The sequence below is a fragment of the Sebastes fasciatus genome, chromosome 17 (genome assembly GCF_043250625.1).
Source record: "Sebastes fasciatus isolate fSebFas1 chromosome 17, fSebFas1.pri, whole genome shotgun sequence".
NCBI lineage: Eukaryota > Metazoa > Chordata > Actinopteri > Perciformes > Sebastidae > Sebastes > Sebastes fasciatus.
The window spans coordinates 6555326-6580549 of record NC_133811.1 but is presented as its reverse complement, the minus strand read 5'-3'; the positions used below and the strand labels follow the sequence as shown (position 1 = coordinate 6580549).

The following is a 25224-nucleotide window of genomic DNA, read 5'->3' as shown; positions in this document are numbered from 1 at the left end:
ATTGAATGTTCGTTATCAGTTGCTATAAGCACCATAGATGTGGGTCAGTAGGGGCCTCCTATGTCTACTACGTTGTAAAAGTGAAAGTGAAACTTAAAAGCAACACGTTCGAACATGTTGTAAAACTGAATGAAACGTTATTTTTTTTATAACAAAACAGCTTGTTTAGGTTTAGGCAACAACACCACTTAGTTAGGTTTAGGGGAAAAGATAGTTTTTTGGATTAAAATAACTGGCAAGTGAAAGTGAAACTTAATATTAAGTTAAACTCAATATTGTGAACACAAAGGCAACGTTCTTTGACCCCGGTCAAAGAACGTATATTGGCAATAAGTGAAAGTCAATTGTTTGTTCAATTGCAACATCAGCGCCCAGCAGCAAAGCTACGCTTCCGCTGTTTTGGACTGAAAGCGACTACCGGACGCCAGTAAAACATCTACCTAATAGAGCTGTGCAAAAGGAAAACAAAATTATTTCTATTCTTTTGTCATATTCTACCAAAATGGCCTGTGTTGAACAACACAATATTTTAAATATAATAAATGTTTTCTGTCCAAAGTGGCGGCAGCGGATGTTGTCAAAAAAACACCGTAGTTTTGTCTCTTTGCTTCTATATTTTTTGCCCCGGTCTCCTGGGTGAAAACCCTGTGTTTTGTTTACCATCCATCCCCCAACCTCCACCCCATATGGAGTTTCACACTGTCGATACAGCGTCTGACTTCCGCCATACTACGGTCGCTAGAGGTCGCTGTTGTCTTCTTTTATTCCATCTTTTGGTGATCACCCATGTGAATAGATGATAAAACCTACGACTGGGTGTAGCAGGCCTCTTCTGACCCACATCTATGAGGCTTATTACCGCTGATAACGGCCGTTTAATAACCCAACGACAGTCTATCTGGTTGAAACTGTCCAGCCATGTTTCACCTCTGACCACACTGATGGGTCTGGTAAGAAAAGTGCTTTGTTGCACCTGTAACCACACCCAACAGTGATGTCATAGCGTGCTGACACACCCGGGTGTACACTTGTGCATCACTGCAGCAAGGTAAGAAGTTAAACCACTGGAGGTCAGCTAAAACAAGATTTTCAGAGGATGTCAGGTTATTATTTAAAGGAAGAAACTCAAGATTGTGCATTTCAGATTTGGAATGATTTCAGATTGTGCAACAATGACTGCAGACGATCAAGTCTTCTGTCTAACTGTAAAGAGAGAATCTGAAATGCTGTACTGACAATAAACTGACGGCAAATTACTACATATAGCACCATAAACCAAAGTCATATGACATGTACCATTCTGGCTCCAACACACATTTTTAAAATTCAAGATTTCTGCATCGTATGAGCGTATTTTGTGGAATTTAAGTACTCCAAAATAAGATTAAACAAAGGCACAGATCTAAAACATGCAGCCCTGTACGGATGCTTTTTGTAGGATTAGGTCTGTGGGTTTATTTTAAATAATCACATAGTGTAACATCTGTATTTGATAAAAGATAACATTTATGAGGTTAGTTAAAAAGTATATCGTTGCAAGGCAGCTAAATCAATCTAATATAAATAAACATTAATTTTGGTGTGCTGCAAAATAGAATTAATGTCTTACACATAATTTATATATAGCCACTAGAATATTACTTGCAAATGTCCAATTTTGCTTGATTGTTAATTGATGTTTTCAGCCCCGTCTCCTAAAAATTACATTCCCAGACAACGAAAGTGCATTGTGAATTACGTTTCGAGGGAAATGGATTTTGTTGCGGCTTACGTTTGTGGAGACCGCTGTTCGTGTCCCGTGTAAAACTAAAAGTAAACGTTCACTTTTTTTTTATGATAATGTGATTCAAAATCAAGGAGGACAAAATACTAACATTTCACTTGTTTAATTGGCTCACATCACAATAGACATACGCTTACGCTTTTCGGCACGGAGCCTTCTTCAGAGCGTGTGAAGTACACAGATTCAGTTCAGTAATATACACAAGGGCAGAGTTAACACACAACTGGGAGTTGGATCCAATTATTTAGGAACCGTTCACCTTTTTTAATCATGATGTTTTTTTTTACTAAACCTAACCAAGTAGTTTTGTTGCATTTTTTTTTTGTCTTGTTTCAATTTATAACTTTAACCACGTTTAAAACTATTTAAAAGTGCAACCGTAATCCAGGAGAGAATACATTTTCCACGAAACGTAGCTGAGAATGCAGTTTAGTAGTATGGGAACGTAATTTTGTAGGAGGCATGGTTGGATGTTTTACATGCCAGGACAATTTTTCAAACGTTTAAGGGCATGTGAATCTTTAACGAACTTAATGACCTTAATGTATCTGTAGAGAGTGACAACAGCTGTTAATAGCAATGACTCAATGTTTGGCAGTCAGTTTCTCATCATATCAAAAAGAAACCTTGTTATAACAAGATATTATAATGACATATTATTCTTGTTTTTACTACACACCAAATTCTAAGGTTTTAAAAAGAAACTTTTTTTGTAATGACAATATATGAATTTATCAAGAAACGTTCTCATTATTACGGGCTTATTACGTTAGCCTATTGTATAAAATGTTAAATTTCCAATGTCAGAATGAACCTTTGAACTCAATAAATGTTTTATTTCTATCTTTACGTTATGTCTTTTACTGCATTATATTTGATTGATGGTCAGTTTTATCATCTTTTTATGAGAGTTATCTCTAAATAAATACAGCTAAATTCTTTTTTTTAATCCGAAAATGCAGAAGAGTTTGGGGACTTTTATCAGCCCTGAGTACTGTCTATAGTCTTCCTCACAACCTCCACCGAGAAGCAGCTTGTATGTTGCCCGAGAGGCAATTCACTCACTATTGCTTGTAAAGCTTATTTGCTGTGAGTGCATAGTAATAACTGATGAGCATATTAACATTCAGAGCTTCTTCCATCTGGATTTTGATGGTTGGACAGTAACGAAGTGGTTTAGTGGTAATTTTTCCTTTATGACAAGGATGTCATGGTTGGTTGTGTAGCTATACATTATTTTAAAGGGGACATATCATGCTCATTTCCAGGTTCATATTTGTATTTTGGGTTTCTACTAGAACATGTTTACATGCTTTAATGTTCAAAAAACACATTATTTTTCTCATCCTGTCTGTCTGAATATACCTGTATTCCCCCTCTGTCTGAAACGCTCCGTTTTGGCAACTGTCTCTTTAAGATATTTATGAAATATACTGATATTGTGTATTGAAAGCTTCTTGATATGATAATGTGATATGTTGTTACAACAGTAAAAGCTTCCTGTTAAAACTGAATCATTTGGTATGTAGGAACAACAAGAAACTGTGTCATTTCATCGTTATAATGAGAGCAGCGTTGTGATGATGGCAGCAACAGGCTGCCGTAGGTTTGGAACAAAAATTCACCATCGATAAATTCTGCAGAGTCATCTCCTCAGTGATGAAGCCCAGCAGTGCTACGCAGAAGCCACCAACTTGCCATATCGTTTCAGCTAAAAAGCCTTATTCTCAAGCTTAAACACAAACCATAATTGGGATTAGCATTGCGATTATCAAATATCTGTATAAAACGCATAATCCACAATGCCGTTATTGGATGGCCCACATTTGCCTCCAGAGTGCATTATTGTTCAATAGCTGCACACGTTGGAGTTGATTATCCTGCTTACACCATGGCCTCTTGCTACAATTAAAATATAAGTATTGTTTCTTTAAATTTTGGGGCAGTACATTCTTTAAATGGAAACTTTGGCACTATCTTTGTCAACCCTGTAATGAACCTTGCACTCCAACAAGGAGAAGCTGTAGCCTTGCAAGAACTGAAATCAGCAGCGTTCCAGGTGTTAGAATTAATTCATAACGCCAATGAGAACATTGTAACAGACCAATCCGGAACCTATGGATGCCCATTTAACTCGACTCATCATCATGATGTAGCAGGTAATATTGACAAGCTAGCTACAATTTTGACTTACTGTATCTCTTAATTTTGCCTTAAAAAGTAAAGCTTTTGAAGTAATTTAATATTTGTTAATTTTGAGTTAAAGGCCAATTTTCAACAGGCTTTGTATCATTGCAGTGTGGGTGGTATGTGCAAACAGTCTGTTCTCATTCCCAGGGCGTAAGAAACCAACGCTTTGTCACACCCCTCGGTGTGTGCGAAATGACACATTCCGCATCATCCGGTTGACCCTCGCCAGCAAATGAGAGGGAGGTGAGTGGGGAGCTCCAGACGCATGGAACACGGACGGACGCCGAATATGGTTGATTTGTACATATATGGGTGGCCACACTGCAACGACACAAAGCCGGTTGAAAATCTGCAGTTTCCCTTTAAGATCTCCTAAATTTGACACAATATTTAACATCATTTTCATTTAGAAAGTCCAAATTTCTACTTAGTATTTCATAATTTTGAGTGAGTATTTTTTTGTATTTGTTTCTTTTCTTGACAGAAATGGGCTTCCATAGCATCCAGTATTCTCCGTAGCTGTGACTTGGTTTACTAAATGCTTCAGTGAGTTAAATTTGTTTCCATTTTGATTTGTCTGCATAAAAAACAGGCCACCACAGCTGGAGGCCAGCAGGGAGATAAGACTACCTCATATCTGCATTCCCCATATCCAAGGCTTTAATGGTCTAAACGTTACACAATGTACAGATCAAATAGTCTCTATAAGCAGGCCTCAGAAATGCTGACGTTCATAAATATTTGAATTTACATTTCATTTTAAGGGGTTATGAATGATGCAGTTGGTTTAGCAAGTGTTTGCAATGTACATTTTACCGTGGGCCTTGAGAAAATGAGGGCTGTGGGGAAATGAAGTTTAGGGTGTCACCTCGTACAAATATATTTATTTTTTCGGATATTCCAAATTGTCGTCTAAAAAAAAGCCTTATTTAAACCTGAGATTAAAATTTCCAAAGCTCCATATGCAACTTTTGTAGAAAAGACAATGTTGGTGTTAGACTATTGTGGCCTCCCTTCTCATCTCAGATCATATCAGTCATGGACAAACCCTGGTGAGGACATACAACAGAATTCCCAAAATACAAAGATTTCTCCGCAGATTTGATGCTCACGTCACCTAAAAGTTTGAAATAGTAAACACTAGAAATGTGGGTCCTGTTAACAATAAACATTTTGGTGTACACACAGACACTGCCGTCAGACAACAGTGCTTATGTCGTCAGCCTCGTCAGGTTTCTTGGGCTTGCTGGGGAGAGACTTGAGGTACTCCAGGTGGCGTCGGGCGTCCTCCTGGTTCTGACGGACATAATACACTACATATGAAATGACCATGGCGAACCAACCGAACATGGTCACCAGCATAGCGTAGTCTGTGGTCCTTTTGGCCAGGTTACAGAGGTCAGTATCCACCGCTAAGAAAGGTCGACCCTCCTGGTCGCGAAGTTCCGAGCTCCTGCAGAGGACCCGGGCGGCGGCCTCGTGGTTGTGGGCCATGCCGCCGATGGCCTGCTGGAGGGCGCAGTCACAATGCCAAGGGTTATCGTCCACGATGACGCGGGCCTTGAGCCGAGCGAAGGCATCCTTGTGTACGCTAGTGATGCGGTTGTGCGAGAGGTCCAGCACCTGTAGCGTCGCTTCTATGCCACTGAAGGCACCCTCCCCTAAGGTCTCCACCGCGTTGTACGAAAGGTTGAGCTCCCTCAGAAGCCGGAGTCCGTGGAAGGCTTGGTCGGGCACGGCGCCGATCTGGTTGTGGTCCAACCTCAGCAGGACGGTGTCGACCGGGAGGCTGGGGGGGATCTCTTTGAGGCGGGACTGACTGCAGGTAACGTTGAGGCCGTGGAGGTGCGGGTCGCGTTGGCAGATGCAGCCCTTTGGACACATGCTGGCCGAGGGGAAGCACAGGGCCATGAGGACAAGGCTCTGAAGGAGCAGGCACATGGGGATGGAGCGCGACAGCCACAAGTCCAGCAAAGTCATACTGACCGGCCGTCAGCAGCATCCCGCCTGGGGCCGCAACACCGCCGCTGGTCCCTTACACACATCGCATAGTGGCGACTGGTCCTCACTGTCGGCCCACTGGAGATACTGGAGTGTGAACAGATGTTATCATGCTGCGTCGAGGCCTGGAATGAGATCAAACAGAAAGACAGGATGAACAAATAAGGTTGAAGGACACCCTTAGCCCATGCATCCAATTTGACTGTTATTAGGCCATTAAAGGAGCGTTATCGCTTGCTATAAGCGTCATAAATGTGGGTCAGTATGAGCCTGCTACGTTGTAAAAGTGAAAGCAAAACTAAAGTTGCTAGAGGTCACTGTCGTCTTCTTTTATTCCTTCTTTCAGTGATCATGTGAGTAGATGATAAAACCTACTAATGGGTGTAGCAGGCCCCTAATGACTCACATCTATGAGGCTTATAACCACTGATAACCTGATAACAGTCTAATCAGCTGGCCTATAGATCAGCTCTGGACATCCTGAGGTTCACTTTAATTTTAGGATGTAGATCATTACAACTTTTATCATTATATATTTTGTTTAACTGATCAACTACTCAAGACTGGAGCTGATGTCACACCTGAACAAATACTGTAAATGTACAATATCCCGGTTGTGGTTGTTTTCCTGGTTTTGATAATATGTGGGATATGATGTTTGCATGGAACATATACAGTATGTGGTGTGGAAGTCATATATTCTGGTTATCCATGTCTCCTATTCGTGTGAGAAAATAAACTGCATGGGTCATAAAAGTGACAGCCAGTAGCTTCAATTAATGATATGACATCAAACGTCAGTGTCTGCCTGCAGAATCCTCTCAAAATCAGGTGTACAGTATATCGCAGTGCAACCATTAGCTTTATCAGGTTTCCTACAATTTATGGCAAGTTAGATTTAAGACTTTTAAAGACTTTTTAAATGCCACTTGGAATGAAATTTAAAGGAACAGTGTGAAGGATTTGGCGGCATCTAGTGGTGAGGTTGCAGATTGCACCCAACTGACACTTCTCCTTTGTGCCAAGCGTGTAGGAGAACTACGGTGGCAAGAAAGGCCCTCTCTAGAGCCAGTGTTTAGTTTGTCCGTTCTGGGCTACTGTACAAACATGGTGTATACAACATGTAGATAAACGGCTAATTCTAAGGTAACAAAAACACACGCCATCCTGATCTGCGTGACGTTAATGTGAGAGGCATTTGCTAAATTATTAAAAAAAAAAGATGTTACTAATTACTTTAACATTTTAAATCGCCAATGTCAGAAAAAAAAAATAGATTCACAAAACTCTACTTCCCATGTCGTAGCATTTTTAAGACTTTTGAAAGATTGACTTAAGACATTTTAACACCAATTAAGGCCTTATTTTTAGATGAATGAATTCATTGTCTTTTAAGGATTCGTGAAATCCCTGCTTTGGTTAACAATGGAATACAGGGCTTTTCATGTGTCATTTATACGCCACCGACTTAACGTTGTGAAACAGCTTTTTGTGTGTCATTTGACTACACATTGTTACCGTGAAACGGTCAATAACTCTTTGGGACAACAACACCGTTCTCCCGGTTGAACGTCCTGCGTTTGTTGGACCCATCCACCTCCTCTCCCGCCCACCATAAGAACTCTCACTCTTAATTCGACGTCACTCAGCTCTGAGCGTAGCACATATACACGGATGCGTTTGCATTGCAGTCAGTACAGGCTACATAGCGCACACACAAGACATGCCAAAAGCAACAAAATGCGCCATTGGGTTAGACCGGGCTTGAAATCAATTACAAAAAAAGTCCTCCAACTGGTGGCGCTGTCTAGCTCACCCTATGCCTTAAAAAGGCCATCCCTGTTGCATTCGTATATTACAATACACTAAACTACTACTATACTAAATAAACTCAATTGTAATGATCCATCTATGGAAGGTAAATGAAAAAATACACGTAGATAGTATTTCCACAATGACATCAATGCACTTAATTATCAGTAAGAATGGAAATAATATGATTTCTGATAACAAAGGTGACTAATTATCATCACCCGCCTCACACTGATCTCAGACACATCTTATTGTTAGAATGAGTCACAGTCTTACAGCAGATCACATGAGGAGACAACAGCGCTGTAACCTGTGTTCACATCCTTCATCTTCCTTTAGTTCATTGCAACGTTTCAACATAATAGTACCTATAATCCTTTTTGTTGTTTCAAGAATGCTTTAACAATTACTGTTGTTTGAATGCGGTCGCTTCTTTGTAGGAAAAATGTAATGGTGCACAGAACGTGATGTGTTTTGTAGTCTGAGTTTGTCTACGATACATACATAGGAACTTAACAGAAAAATACAATTTCATCTTTGTAAACTGGAGCGCATAAAGATTTTTCTGGGAGACCTTGAGGAGGATGAGTACATACAGTACTGCTGCCACACAAATAGACAGACTCTCATTCAGGCATCTTTCATTTCTCCGTCCTGGCTCAGGACAAGTACAATAATGTCTAGAAACAGCCTATGAGGACGTGGAGAGGTGAGGCATCATCTGTTTTCTACTGTACAGTGAGGACCAGGCCCCACATCAAGCCGTTTGTCCAGCTGCTGCTCCGCCACAGAGAAGCAAAACCTGTTGCTTTATGGAAACAGGCTTTGTGTGCTGGATCCATTAAACCTGCACTGTGCTTACGGGAGGCACAATCTTCTGACATCATTATTGGGAATAACAAAAGCTGTAAGTTGATCCACGTGGAGCGAACCAAATAGAGGAAATATCTTACAATACAATTCAAATATAATGCTGAAGCTCTGATCGTATAAGGAAACGAAGCAGCATTTCTTAACACCGTTTCAAAGATGTAATAAGTTAGTACTAATCTAAACCCAATATTTCCTACAACTGCTAGTTCACAACCTTTGAACTCTGCAACAGTAACGGTTCGCCGGTGTCTGCATTGGTACTGTTGCTTATTGTGATGTAATTTCTTGAAGTATCTTCAAATGCTTCATATCCCTAAAATATGTACAACCTAAGCTAAATGGTTAGGTTAGGTCAATAAACCATAATAATTGATAAATGTATTGAAATTGTGTCATAAAAAGAAGAGCACAGGATCACCACAAGGGTGTGTACTGAGCCCTTTACTGTTTACGCTGCTGACGCATGTCTGTTCTGCTAGTTTCAACACCAACCACATCATAAAGTTCGCCGACGACACCACAGTTTCCGGCCACATTACCAACAGCGATGAATCGGCTTACAACAGAGGAGAGGTGGAGCAGCTGACAGCGTGGTGCAAAACCCACAACCTTGCCCTCAACACCAATAAGACCAAGGAGATGGTAGTTGGCTTCAGGAGGACTGGTCACCGGCACCATCTCCCACTGACCATCAGCGGCTCTGAGGTGGAGAGAGAGTACACAGCGCCAAGTTCCTGGGGGTCCATCTGACAGACGAGCTGACCTCCAGTGACAACACCACAGCTGTCATCAAGAGGGGCCCAACAGCGCCTTCATTCTCTCTGCCGACCGAAGAATGTGGATCTCCCCATCCCAGCCATGACCATGTTCTACAGAGGCACCACTGAGAGCATTCTCACTTGGTAACAGCACAGCAGAGAAGAAACACAAACTGAACTGGATAGTGAGATCTGCTGAAAAAATCACTGGTGCATCGCTGCCGCGTCTGCAGGACATCTCCACTGAGCACTGTGTGTGCAGAGCAAGGGGCATCATAAAAGGACTCCACTCATCCCTCTCACGGCATGTTCACACTCCTGCAGTCCGGGAGAAGATACAGAAGTATCAGATCAAGGACCACTCGGCTGCTCAACAGCTTCTTTCCCACAGCAATCGGACTGCTCAATCAGAGAATGTGAACTACACTTAAGAGACTGTTCCTTTAAAACTATTTATTCTATTCTATTTTAGCGTACTTATAGCTTATTTATTAGTGCTCTTAATTATTAGCTAATTACTTTATAGTTTTCGCCAATTGTTTTTGCACTGAATTACCGTGTGAAACACAATTTTGTTTTTATGTGGAGGACAAAAATGACAAGTAAAGAAATCTTGAATCTTGAATACAAAAATCTGACGTTATTTCATAAAATTTGAATAAAACACAAAACATTTTTCCTAAACAATTCTGAATGTAGAAACATGAACAAAAGTATTTCTCAACACAACTAACATTGTTTGAACTATGTACATTTTTTACATTTTTATGAGCAGAGTGCAAAGGCGTTGATAGTTTTGTTACATTACAAGGTGACATTATGACATCATAACGAGCGTACAACGTGATGACGCGAAAGACAGAATCCCAGTAGTAAGAATGAATGCTCTAGTTATTATGTTTTTTATTTTAGATTTATGTAAACAGGATCATGCAAACAACGACGATGCGGGAGGTCCGTTTTTAACAGCGTTAAACTGGTGAAACATGGGTTGGCTTTTATTGTGAAGAAATCAAAGGCAACACAATGTATTTGTCACCGAGGTTAGCGCTGACTGTGATCGTTGAAAACTGTGTCTACTAAACAGGAAAATGGTCTTTTCATGTTTTGCAGGTATTTGGTCATAAACCGAAGTATTGGAGGATCATCAAATTTATTACAATTCATCCTGAGGGGAAACATGAACGTCTGTAGTCTGTACCAAATTTCATGACAATCAATGTGATACTTTGGACATTTCACTTAAAAATGTCAACCAAAGTCATCAGGATTAATCTTCAGGGGAGCATAGATGTGTATAGAAATGTCAGGGAAATCCATCCGATACTTGTTGAGATATTTCAGTCTGGACCGGCGAAACATTTCCCTACCTAGAGCCACACAGGCGGCGTGACTAAAAAAATTGAGCTGTCAAATGGGATTTGGAGCCATTAGCTTGAGGGGGCCTTTCAGATGACATCAATATGTTACTGTGTGAAGTCTTATTTCTGTATGTTTAACCAGCTGCTCTCTACAATATGGTCCTAAACAGCTCAAGGCTCGTAGACGGGCCTGCCAACATCTAGTTTTAAACCTTTTATTATCTTAGCTTTTTCTTTAACACGAAAAGAAGATAAGTTAAAGGCTAAGTCTGGTAGTATTCTATATATTTTCTACTGTCGACTATAATCTCAACAATGAATGTATCAACTAACAAGTATTGTGTGTGTATCAACGCCCGATTCCTCTGTATCATAGAGCTCCATTGTTGTTCGAAAACATTAAAAACACATCAGTGAGTCACTGCTTTGCACTGGCTGACATGTTCCTTCATCACCATGAAAACACACACTAGTTTATTTTGACTCGATCCCACACACCCCGTCCTGCTGCCACAAATACTCACTGGAGCACCACATGTGGATTAATATGCTGCTGAAAATAGTCCCCCAACAAATGATCTATTTCCTCCTGTTTCAATTAAGTTTGCTAAGAAATACAAAGAGCAGATGTTTTAGGGAATTACTGAGGTCTTTAGAAAAATTAAACTTATTTATGACCTTTGAATGTCCTATTTCAGTGGGGTCGGAGCTAGCAGCGCTGGAATGAGTTCTGAAGTGAGGGGGCAGCTTTGGATAACGTAATACAGTGTTCCCTACAGGATTTTGTGAGACTGTGGTGGGTGGATCTTTGACCCTATAGGGGGGTCCAGGTTCATGCCTCCAAATGCATCCATCTGGTGCACTGAGAGCAAAATGAAGAGGCTAGATCTATGAAGAACTTTGTACTCTTGTAAACAATTTAATCAGACGGGGTCCGTGTTTTAAAGAGAAGTCGGGTGGGTTGCCGTCATCGCCACAGACCCCAGTCCGTCCCGGTTGGCAGACACATCGGGAATAAATGGCATAGACTTTACCATTTAATTAACATAAAACCCTGAAAGTGGGGGGGACAAAACGTCTTGTTATCCCCCCTATTCCGAGTGCCACAGACAGGGTAGGGTTGTCAAAAAGTAATGACTAACACGTTGTTTTTGGTCTTTTCACAAGATTTTACTAACAATAAGAAAATTATTAGCATTATTAGACTAATCTTGTGGTCCGGTCTTTGTTGAGGGCTTCGTGACAAAATCTCTTCTCAAGACTTTTCCCTTGAGAGATGATGGATCAACAAGAGTGGGAAAAAGTACAAATTATACTGACTTTGGGTATTTTTATTTGAAGATATTAAATTGTACACATGCACGTGCATACATATCAATAAATTTCAATTCATACAGAGAATATTTAGCCTGTGACATCAAGTAAACAGGAAAATTATTCCCCGTTGTGATGTTTTGAAGTAAGACAGGAGAACTTTACTACGGTCTTGAGGAGCTGCAGTGTTTTATTCATGGACAAACTGAAACCTACACCGTACATTTACTACCACTAGACAACTTTACTGTTAATTACTCCTCTGCTCCGATCGCCGACATCTGTCTGCACATTCGTCACACACTGAGCTATTCCTTCAGACGAAATTGATACATGAGCCAATTAATACAGTAATGAGTGGACATGTATGTATGTGTGCATCTTTTCATTGATTCTGTGAACTTCGACTATCAATCAGGTTCTACAGCCAATAGCTGTATAACAGTTGCAGGCGACTTTCGAATGTGTAGGTTTAGCCAATCATACACTAACCTTACTGAACGTGTCTTTCTGTTTTCCCTGTCTGTTAACATGGCGGATGGCCTGACAAATTTAAGGCTGGGTGCTAATTTCAGACCCTATCACTCTGCATTCGATATTAGACATTAAAAAAAAACGTGGCTGTGCCAGCTGAGAGAGGTGCTTCTTAATTTAAGGCTCTCCTTTTTCCTCCCCGCGAGGCTCAATTCCATTTAACCTCCTGAATTACAGTCTCATCTCATCTCCACAGACTGCACGAGCTGAAACTTCTGCCGTATGTAAAACGTATCTGAAATCCTCCATCTAGCATCTTGGTTAAGCCTCAAATTGAATACAGCAGGGTTACCAGTGGATTCCTTCCACAGAGGGATTTGTATAATACTCTGAAATTGAACGTTTTTGGAAGGTAGGAAGGAATCGGTGTTCCTACACAGAATTTCAAGCAGTGTGAGCAACCGAGATGTCTCCTGTGTCAGGTCAGAGGTTCCTGAGCAACGCCTCCGCAAGAGTTCACTTTTTCTTTCCAGTATTTCAAGGGATTCTTGGCCTGGGTTATGAAACCTCCCACTATTATTCATTGATTATGTACCAGTAAATTAACGTGCCTAATGATTCAAGGCAAGCATGGGAAAAACAAATTAAATGTCCCATTCACAGGGACAGAGTAATTAAAAAAGCTACCAAGGGATTTCTGAAGTCAACTTTCTCAGTTTAAGATTTTAATTGTTTTTACTGGATTGTATGAATGCTAGCTAGACTCTGACTTCAAGATGATACAGACTGTTGGAGGTGTGAAACATCCGTTGGGACTCCTATGCACACATTGTGTGAACATCCTTTAATTTGTGAGTTCTTGGCAGCAAATACGTGGTTATAATAAAGAGATTGCATGCAGTACATACATGCATGGTAAAAACAGTTCATCCAGCCCGGTCTGGTGTATGAATGGCACGGTAATTTGTCAAGTCATTTTTGCATGCAATAACGACGCCTTTGTTGCTTTTTGGCTTGTCATGTGTACTCCAGGGCTGCACAGTTAAAGCTGAAATAGGTGAGATTGGAGCAAATATGATTAACAAAAGTTATTTTTTATAAAACGGTCGCAATATCTTGACAGTAGTGCATAAAACAGATAACCTGAAAAAAATCATGTGCCTCTGTGTCCTCCAGTGTCCTCTGGTGCTCCTACGGCATCAGCAAGATTTCACATACCGGAGGAAAACAAGCAGTAAGAGCTGATCTGAGGTCTGCTGTCCATCTGCTGTCTATGAGAGCCGGCTTTCAATCACTCGCGAACTCCGACCAAATGGTCAAACTAGGCAGCACTGATCAAATATGAATCAATATTCTGTTATGTTAATGCCTATTTCTCTCCTCAAATGTTTTCAGAATCATCTTGTAGTGCACGGTTTAGCTGTAAAATGAGAAAGTTTGTGACGCCGCCGCCATTGTGAAATCTGTTGAAGGAACGCCAAGTTCTGGTCACATGACCGGAGCACAGCCAATAGGAACACTCACTGAAATGACCTGTGATTGGTCAAAGTCTCCCGTCACAGGCTAGATGTTCTAAAGCCTGAAAACAGAGCCATGAGGAGGTGTAGATGTCTAGTTATCTCTCAGAACACTTGAATTACAATATGCTGAAAGGTTATTATGGAATTTCTGCCCAATGATGCCAAAAATATACTGCCTACTGCCACTTTAAGAAAACATTCGTTTGGTACAGATCCCCTCTAACATCACACCATAATCATTTTAATATGTTTTTCAATGACAATGAGAATAATGATGTCAAATTCATTATTCCCCTCTAATATCACAAATCATATCGCAATTCCTATATCGGTAAAAATAATCGGTAACACTCGTTGACTTCTTGCTTATCCATAGAATATTTTGTTTGTATGCCCTCTGACGTTTCGGAGCATATTGCAACGAAGAACATGCTGAGCATCTACGGAGGCCCGCGCCACGGCATCTCACGCGAGTATAAACAAAGCTTGAAGCATACTGAGGCCTTAACCATCGTTTCAACATTTCAACAAGCATTTTCATGACTATATTTCAGTGTTTATCAGGTCTTGACTACACAACTACACACACTTGACTACATAGCTATTCAAATGCTGTTGGAACAGATATGTATATGTTACCTTAACATCTTTCACTTCTAAATCTAGTCTACTATCTGACTCCATGAAGACATCATTTCAAATGACCTGCATGGCACATCAGAAAAGGTGGCATCATCTATTTATACTCAAACTTGTTGTGGAGAAAATTGACTGACTGCACATTTCAGGGAGAGGTTGAGAGGGGTTTCCCTTTCAAGTCAATACAGCCAGCATCTAGGAACTGCAGCCATGACAACCCATTCATAAAAAGATGGCACAAGATGCTCTCTAAGAATGTTTTGACTAATTTAATCATAGTCAATATTACCTCCAACCAGCTACTTTTTCAATATTGCTATTCTACAATTCACTGACTATTAGACAACCTCTTATTAAAGCTGCTCTAATCAACGTTCTTTTCAATGGTTGAAATGACACATATGCACAAATGAAAAGTGTTGCTCGTAGGGAAAATCCCACAGAGAATTATCACCTAACTCTGCAGTTCCCATCAGCCAGTAGACGATTTGTTCATTTTAAACAGGGCGTTTACCTGCGACTAGCTAACCGACCCCATGAACAACTCTTTAGATTCTGTATTTTTTAATACACAGAAGGACGGGACTCAGAAAAAAAGTCGCAATTACAAATCTGTCTGCTACTTCAGCACCACAGACAGCTCCATGGATTTATCAATACGCAGCACAGTTAGCCTTCAGAGCCACAGTCGGGGCCATAGATTCACAATGGCACAAACCTAAGTCAGATAATGGATCAATGTGTCAGACAGACTAGACGGACATATTCAACTAAACAAGCCCTCTGCCCCTGCACTCTCTCTGCTACTAGGGGATGAAGAGGAGGGATGGCAGGTTAACAAGGGGCAAGGCAAGGCAAGGCCCTCAGCTCTGCGGAGCATTTTAGACTCTTTTAGCTCACTGTTTCAGTTTTGGTTCAGTCTCACCGCTCTCATCAACCAGCAGCAGGTTCTGGCAAGGAAGTTCTGTAAAAAAGTACACTACCTGCTCAGCACCAAACAGCAGACAGACACATTTAGCAACTTGCTTGTGAACATAGTAGGGCAGTCAATCGATTAAAATATTTAATTGCAATTGATCACATGATTGTCCATAGTTGATTGCAATTAATCGCAAATTAATCACATTTTTGATCTGTTCTAAATGTGCCTTAAAAGGGAAATTTGTCGTGAATTTAATACTCTAAACAACATGGGAGCGGACAAATATGCTGCTTTATGCAAATGTATGTATACATTTATTATTGGAAATCAATTAACAACACAAAACAATGACAAATATTGTCCACAAACCCTCACAGGTACTGCATTTAGCATAAAAAATATGCTCAAATCATAACATGGCAAACTGCAGCCCAACAGGCAACAACAGCTGTCAGTGTGTCAGTGTGCTGACTTGACTATGACTTGCTCCAAACTGCATGTGATTATCATAAAGTGGGCATGTCTGTAAAGAGGAGACTCGTGGGTACCCAGAGAACCCATTTACATTCACATATCTTGAGGTCAGAGGTCAAGGGACCCCTTTGAAAATGGCCAGTTTTTCCCGCGCCAAAATATAGTGTAAGTTTGGAGCGTTATTGCGCCTCCTTCTCGAGCTAGTACAAGCTACAAGCTACAAGCTACAAGCTACAGGCTAGTATACCATTTGCCATACCATTGGTTTGTACCAATGGACTCCTCAGGTTTCTAGTTTCATATGATGCCAGTATCTTCACTCTATCTTTAAAACTGAGCCCGCAACAACCTAAAAATCGCAAGTTGTGTTAATGCGTTAAAGAAATTAGTGGCATTAAAACAAATTTACGTTTACGTAATTTTTATTTTTTAATTTTTAATTTTATGCTTGTTTTTTGTATGTGGGGCTGGTATGTTTGAGTCTGTCTGTAGATGTAACCTTTTTGTTTGAGATAAAAATTTAAAAAAGAAATTATAAAAAAAAAAAAAATGTATAGTACGTTAACACGTTATTATCATCTTAACTTTGACAGCCCTAGAACATAGAGGAGCATTTAGCAACTAAAGAGACAGATATTTTTCTCACGTGTTGGTGGAGACCAAAACAGAGCTAAAAGAGAGTGAATATTGGACATACATTCGTCAACACGACTCCAAATTAATGGTAGTATTGCTCTGTGTCTGATGGATATGTAAATAGGCAACTGTTTGGTAACATGTTAGCCATAAAAGCTTAATACGGTGATAGTATAGGTCAGTTTTGTGTTTACAGCTTGCTCCGCTTCCCCCAAGTGTCCAAAAAGATCACTTAATGCTGCTTTAAAAGCATAAAGCTTTACATTATCGTAACAACAACACATAACAGATCGGTAGACTGGGGTCAGGATTACTATGTCAAACTGTCAATTTGCCATTGAGCTCACGTCATTGGAAAACCCTTAAAGCTGTGAACTATACATCATCATTTGCACAACATATTGACAAATATGAAACCAATATACAGGTCTGATTCATATGCAGCAGTCATTCATGCATTCTGCCACTGCTGACTAGAATAGCTCTACTTTTAAAGGAGGCAAATTCCAGGAAAATAAGGCGGTCTCTGCCTACATAAAAATTGCCTGCAATCAGATGGTTTTGTGCTTTTCCTGAGAAGGGAGGAGCTCGCAATCAAAGAAGCCTACTGGTGAGAAGGATTTACTGTCTCTCTGTGCTGGCAGAGCTGACATACCACAACCTCCAAAGCCTCACAGCAAAGCTGCGTCACTGCTACTCCAGGTTAGATCGTAGAAGGTCAAATTACCTCACCTGTGAGAATGAGGATTTACATTCTGTGTATCAGCTGGCAGGTGATATCTGTGATTCCACTGTTTCTGTGTTTACACGGGGTTGCATGTACGTGCATGGTGTAGTGAGCCCTGTTTACACGTGGCATTAAAGGGGACCTATTATGCTTTTGTGCTTGTCCCTTTCCTTTATTGTGTTATATAGTTTTTTATGCATGTAAAAGGTCTGCAAAGTTACAAAATCCACGCCAAAGGGAGTTACTCTCCCCCACAGAAACACTGCTCCTGAACTGCCTGAAATGCCTTGGAGAAGTCCCACCTTTTCTTCCATAACATCGTGATGTCACCAAGTAACACAATTGCATAATACCTGCCTAGCGGCTAGTTTGGCACACCTTCAAACAGAGCTCGTTAGAGCGGAGGTGGAGTCCAAAGAGTTTAGTTTGGCTGACCAATCACACCAGTGGGCCAGCTGATCAATCAGAGCAGACTGGGCTTTTCGGGGGGGGGGGGGGTTAGGAGCTCAAACAGAGCATTTCAGACAGAGGTAAAACACAAGTATGCACCTGAAAATAAGCAGCAAAATAGGTCCTCTTTAACATGTGTGTTGGGTGATCCGATCATAAGTGCCATAAATACAGGTGTGAATGCACCCATTGAGGACGCATTGAGATCCGAACGCTCAGACCACATTCAGAGGTGGTCTGGGCCACATATGGCCACAATCTTTTAGCGGTGTATACACCAATGTGTCCTGGGCCACACTGATGGACCGCCTACTCAACAGACGTCCTCTGCGTCACAAGCGGAAGTATGTACAAAAAAAAATCAGAGAGAAATATTAGGAGTGTGTCAAACATCTTGGACGATTTTGGGACACGCCACAGAATAGACCCAGGCTGTATTCACTCAACCGCATACTATACTGGTAGTACGTACTGATTTGGCCAAAATGTAGTATGTAGTATGCAGTATGCGAACAAAAGCAAAATCTACAGTATGCCAAAAATACCCGGATGTCGAACTGTTTAGGAAAAACTCTCCAGTATGCATCGGACCAGTCTACCTCGCCTACTGTATCACACAAAGCGCTGGATCGCTTCTGAACATTTTTGAGGCGAGAAATCAACTGTGTAGATTTAGATTATTGACAGTTTTAGAATATTAGATGGCGAATCGAACATTTGCTCCACCGTTGTCGGAATTTAGAAGCTACACAAACTGCCGTCACAGCTAGCTAACGCCTGCCAGGGTCGCTGCCTCGTCAGCCGGGTAGTCACGCTCACAGACCGCTATGAGCTGGCTGGAGCTCTCTAGAGACCGGTCTGTAGACAAGAGGCTTTTATTTCATTGTTGACGGATAGTTTGTTTAAATATCACAACATAAATGTCCATTATAAATTAACAGTAACCTGTGTTTATCTGCCTTTTTAGAGTTGAAAAGCTCCACAATCAGCCCCGGGCGTAGCTCGCTTGAGAGCCAGCCAGTGACGCTCACAGACCGGCTACAGAGCAGCTGAGTGGCGAGGGAAAGAGCAGCCTCTGACGGGGCAGAGAGATAACCTGCTGAGACAACATGACCCTTTTTAACATCTCTTTAATATTTGTAACTGAAAAAGCAGTTTGAGTAACGTAAATTTTGTCGAGCAATGTTTTTTATTTCCCGTCTCCAATCGTTGATGATCCTGTTTGTCTGACTTCATTATGAGCTGTTAGAATAAATAGTTTGAACCTGCAGTATCTTATAAAGTAAACAAGCAGAACATAAACAACTAAATAAAAGTGGTATTTTTTGACAATATTGTCATAGTGGTACAAATTAGTTTTTTTGTCCAGTGCTTTAAGAGCTGGTTTAAAGGCTAAAGCCACATCACTTTAACCATTTCATACTGCATACTAGTCAGGAATTGTTTTGATTTCTTCTTCTTTTAATTTACAGCAGACTAAGCACAGGAAGTGCATTTCTTCTCCATCTTCTTTGGTTTTACTGGCGGACTACATGGGAAGTTCCTTGCTGCCTACTGCCGGTTAAAAACAACAACGCATTTGGTCTTTGCAAACGGAAATGATGGACGTGTTTATTTGCATATAGAGCGGAGAAGTGAGATCTGATCACAAGTGGTCACTTGAGATGCATGTTGAGATGTATTCTCAGGTGTGAGAGCTACTAGAGCTGTCCACTTGTGATCGGATCACACAAGACACATTTTAATTCCAGTTGTGACCAGGGCCTCTGACACTGGGTTGTAGCATTTAAAGAAAAAGACTGATGAGCATTTTATGAAGGTCAAAATCAAAACTGCTACACAACCAAGGTTGGAAATTAAAAAAAATGAGCACCAGCCACCAGCCAAATACTGGTAAATTAAGCAAGTGGCTACTAGATTTGCTTCACTCACCAACCAATGGTAGTCTATTGAGTGGCTGGTAGATTTTTGAGCCCATCAGCCACAGTGGCAGGTGGACAAAAAAAATAATTTCCATCACTGTACACAACCATCCTATTTGGAGGGATTATACATAACCCGTACTGTCTTCATCATTTGTAGAAGACAACAAGTTAAATTATTCTTTAAAGCTGATTACTAATCAATAATGTTTTATTAACAATGGATCATATGGCTATGTGTCTTTCAGCTCATTGTTATGGTTGTACGGCCCGAATTTCACTGTTTTGGTTCAGTCTCACCTGCAGCAGTTAACTATTATTTGTGAAAAAGCTCCCATAAAACCACTGTACACTACCTGCCTAAACACCAAACAGAGTGACAAAGTTAGCGACCATCGTGGGGCATTTAGCAGCTAAAGAGACTGATATTTTGACTTGAATATTGAATACGACTCCAAAATGAAAGCTTATTGCTCTGTCTGCCAGATGCGCACCTTGGCAACTTTATATGGTGATAATGTCGTTGGTGCTGTGTTTACAGTTTGTTCTGTTGCCCTCAAGTGGCCAATAAATAGATAAAAATCAATTAATGCAGCTTTAAAGAGTACATCCCCGTAGACAGGATGACTGGATAAATAGAAATTAAACTGGAGACTGAGATCGCTGAAAATAATCTACAGTTACTGAACTAATCAAAAATAGAATGATTAAATATTCCTTGCAGAAAAATCTGGATCTTAGATGAAGATGCAATGGCTCGGTTAAGATGTAAGATAAATAACCCTAACCAGAAAGGCAGCAGGTGGTGGTCATATTTCACATACGATTATACCTTCATCTGCATTATTTAAACTATTGTCTGTTTTCTGTTGAAAGGACAACCTCATCCTGCAGCTCACCGTGGAAAAGGTGTTTTTAAAAAGGTCCATTAGACTGAGGGTAAACACTGATACAGTTCAGCTGCAGCTGCTAATAACTAATGCTTTCTGCCATACTCTTCCATATGACCACTTTCATGTAAAAACATGAATGTAAAACAGTAAGCAATACCCCAAAACATGTCAGGATGGGTATTTTACAGACTGATTCTAACATGTTTAGACTTGATAATACTAAATATGACTACATTTATTCAAACAAAAATGTAATAAATACAGTAAGGGCCTAGGCCCTGGGTGTCAATATATATCTACTGAGGAATATCAACATGTTTGAATCTTGTTTTTTATTTACCAATATGTGGCAAACTGCTCAATGCACCAGTATTAAATAAAAAAGCTCTGTCTAAATGAACTAGTGGTTAAAGTTAGAAAAGATTTCAGAATTCAGATGACTGATTAAAGAGTAAGTAGCCTAAAAATATGACATTTAATATTTGGCACTTTTCTATTCTAGATACTACAGACACATTTCGGTCTACATCCAAAAAGGGTGTTAAAGTTTGATACTCAGCCCTATAAAGAAATTATGAGTTTGATACTGGACTTTTACTCTGGGCAGTTTGGAGAAGGCTTTGAAAGCATTTAGACCTTCATGTTGGGAAATCAAATGTACAGACACTATATTTGAACAATTAACTGGAAAAAGAAAATGTTAAACATCTGCTCAAATCCTGGCTCTTCACCTGCAAACACTAAATTCATCAATTCTACAATGAACATGTTATTGCACAAAGTGAAGATGCCTTGCATGTTGGCAAATATAGCTGAAGCTATTAGTTGATTTATCTTTTTGACATAAAAAAGTATCTGCATCTATTTTGATAATTGATTCATCATTCAAACATGCTCTTGTTCCTGCTTAATTGTGTGGATTTGCTGTTTTTCCTGGTTTTATAGCCTATATGTTGTAAATCAAATATATTTTAGTTTTGGCAAGTTTGTCAGACAAAACAAGACATTTGAAAAGGAAAATAACTGAAAGGGAAAATAATTGTTAGTTGTAGTCCTAGATATAAGTCCAATCATCAATAAATCAAATCAAATACTCAATTCAATAATTCAACTATGAACACTATTGCACTTAACTGTATCATAGAGTTAAAGTGCCTTACATGTTGGCAAACATGCTTAGTACCATTTTAAGATTTAACCTCTTCAGTTCGGCCTATTAAAGACAAATAATAGCACTTATTACTCATTTTAATTGAAGAATTAGCTCCCCTGTTATTCCAACAATGTTCTCCTACCAGAGTAAAACACCAGGGTCCATAAGAAAAACAAGCCATTTCTAAAAGTTATTGATTATTTGGTTATTTGGGTGTGAATACCATCTGACACTCAGCCAGTTGACATTAGGCCTAAAGGCGCAGTTTAAATGGAGCTTGTCTAAATGCTTTCTCTATTCCAATGAGACAGGACTCCATAATTGTTGTGGGGTTTACCTCGTCTGTCTGTCTGTCTGTATAGTCTGCTTGCTGCCTTCAGGATTTGACAGGCTGTATGGAACAATAATCAAATATGAATCAACAGCCTCTCACCTGAGGTCTGCATGCATGGACAACAACAGGGATGCACCGAGAAAATCCCTGGTGAATCCAGCTGTTGCCTCACATGTGGAAATCCTCCCTGCCTTTAACACAACTATTGAATTGCCGCATGAATTTAGAGCTCTGCTATCATATGACAGACATGGCTTTGCAAACACAGCCTGTCGTTTTCTACAGACCTGGGCAAACAAACAGCAGATAACAAAACAATTGGCTTCACAAACAGACGTTAATGTTATCAGCGTTTTCCAGTCCAATAAACCCTAACGTTGCCTGAACTGTGGCCCCCGATACGCCTCATTAATGGGAAGAACGTCACGCAAAACTCAATTTAATAATGTGGCATTTTAATATATCCACATTTACTGACGAGCAACAGTTGGATTTATTTTAAAATAAATCTCTGATTCTGAAACTATAGGATCGACTTTATAATTCGGCACACATAGAACAAACAAATAATCAATTATTTCAATAGAATTTTAACTTTTTATAAATGGTTCGCATTGGTCGCTACCGCCCTCCGCGGTGCATTTCACTGGGAGAAGATCGACAGAAACTGCAGGTGAAGCAGCAATAAAGTTGGGATTTTGCACAAAATAAAACGCCCATTGTAGATTATTCATACGCCGAATGAATGAGTGTCCTTTAAATACTTTAAATACGTATTTTATTTCATTTTATACGTTGTGTCATTTCGGTAATAACCAAAGAAACATTAAATAGTTTTTTTTAAATGGCGTCTGGCACGACGTTTCCCAGTGAAAACATCACGCATCAGCCTACCTGAACACCATATCACAGCTTAATGTTGTTTTTGTGAGAGAAAACAAGAATGCAAAATGTCAAGCACAAAGTAGCCTACACATTTATAATCATCCAGTATCCACATTATAGATCAAATATATAAAAAACACAGTTCCTCCATGCAGAAAATGACTGAAGGCAGCGACCATAGCCGAAGACAGACAGCAGCAAATATACAGCAGACAGCAGAGCAACAGGCGACACAAAGTCTCCTCACCTGCACACACAGTCATAGCTGATGAAGTGGAGACGTTCATATCACATGAAGCGGTTCAGACAGGCTGAGAGGTGCAGCCTGCCTGTCTGTCTGTCTGCCTGTCTGCTCAAGGATCCGCACACTGATGCACAAGTCGCAGTGTGAATTCGCATCTTTACCTTTCAGTATAAAACACTGCACAGGAGGAGTGAATGGGAGGAATAAGGGAGGGGTTCTCTGTGTGAAGGAGCCGGTAACCAAGACAACACCACGTCCGGTTCCACCTTTCAGTGTAAAAGCACATAATGCAAGTCGGTGTTAAGAGTTAATAATACCACTGTAATGTAAAAGATGGACTCATGATTTAGGGAGAATTAACTGAGTACTGAATATTTAACCATTACTTTTAGCTCAGCATTTCAACCTTCTGTCCATTACTTTTAGCTAATTATTTCAGCCATTAGTTCATTACTTTTAGCTAACTATCATCCATTTATTTATTACTTTTAGCTTACTATTTCAACCATAATTGTGCTACTTTTGGCCAACTATTTCAACCATTTGTTTAAGCCTATGGTTTAATCTTCAACCATTTATCCATTACTTTTGTCTAACTGTCATTTATTTATTCATTACCTTTATCTAACTATTTCAACTATTTGTCAAACATTTGTTTGTTAATTTTTGCTAACTATTTCAATAACATATCCATTACTTTCATTTAACTATTCCAACCTTTTAGCTAACTATTTCAACCATCTGTTTTAGCCCATGGTTTTAGCTTCAACCATTTGTTCATTACTTTTGGCTAACTGTCATTCATTTATTCAGTTTTTTTAGCTACCTATTTCAACCATTTATCCATTACTTTAATCCAACTAGACCATTTTTTCATTATTTTTAGCTAACTATTTCAACCATTTGTTCATTAGGTTACTTTTAGCTAAGTATTTTCTTTGTTAATTTTTGCTATTTCAAGCACGTTTCCATTACTTTCATTTAACTATTTCAACCTTTTAGCTAACTATTTCAACCATCTCTCCATTATTAGCTAACTATTTCAACCATTTGTCCATTATAAACTAACTATTTCAACCATTTCTTCATTACTTTAAGCTAACTATTTCAACTGCGTCTCTATAACTTATTTGAACCATTTATTCAATAGGCTACTTCTTACACTTCATCTGTGTATGAAGTTGAAGCTTTTCTTTCCATGAGACTTATGTTACAACTTATTTTAAGTAATCTGTTGGCCATGCAATCCTCAATAGCAGATAAGATGTTGTATAAAATGGCTATATCCTGTCTGTCACATAAGTAGTAGAAGAAACACTGCTCCCGAAAATGGCAAGTGCTCTGCTTTTATTCTGAAAGCAGAATCCCCTGGTTTCCTGGTATTGTTGTGGCTAACTGCAGCAGCTTGATGCAGCTGTGGTGTTCACCATGTAGAGAGCAGATTAAATGAATGGGAAATCATCATTTGGCAGACAAGCAATAGATCTTGCATGTGAGTGTAATGACAATTCATTTCCAAAGGACAGTTTTCGTACTGATCTATTTCTGTTATTAGAAGCAGTATTGTTGTTGGTGGTGTGTTGTGGTTGCTGTTGGGGGTGGGGGGATTATTTGAAGGACCCACAGCTGCTGAACATACCAGGGATAACAGACAAATTTTCTATATCGATATATCTAAATGCTGCATGACAGAGTTGTTTTTGATTAATAGAAGAAAACATTAGCGGTATTCCTGTAGGTGAATGTGAAACCGTGTTGTGGAAAATTCAAGTTATGAGTGGTATTTACTCATGCAATTGTCTTGGTGTTTAACCAGGTCACACCGACCTAAAGAGAACCAGGTCACACCGCACATTCCT

At 39.8% G+C, this 25224-nt stretch overlaps 1 protein-coding gene across 1 annotated transcript; it reads right to left on the bottom strand.

Moving 5' to 3' along the window:
- Positions 1-1874: 1874 nt before the first annotated feature.
- On the bottom strand, positions 1875-23570 carry lrrc3b (leucine rich repeat containing 3B). The gene is made up of 2 exons (XM_074613602.1): positions 23369-23570; positions 1875-6099 (listed from the first exon to the last, which is right to left on the bottom strand). Exon 2 carries the CDS (start codon positions 5951-5953, stop codon positions 5171-5173), a length of 783 nt encoding a protein of 260 aa, XP_074469703.1. The 5' UTR covers positions 5954-6099; positions 23369-23570; the 3' UTR covers positions 1875-5170.
- Between the last annotated feature and the right edge of the window lie 1654 nt (positions 23571-25224).

Excerpts from the sequence above, each read along its gene's own strand:
- lrrc3b (XM_074613602.1), bottom strand. The coding sequence starts at position 5,953 with ATGACTTTGCTGGACTTGTGGCTGTCGCGCTCCATCCCCATGTGCCTG.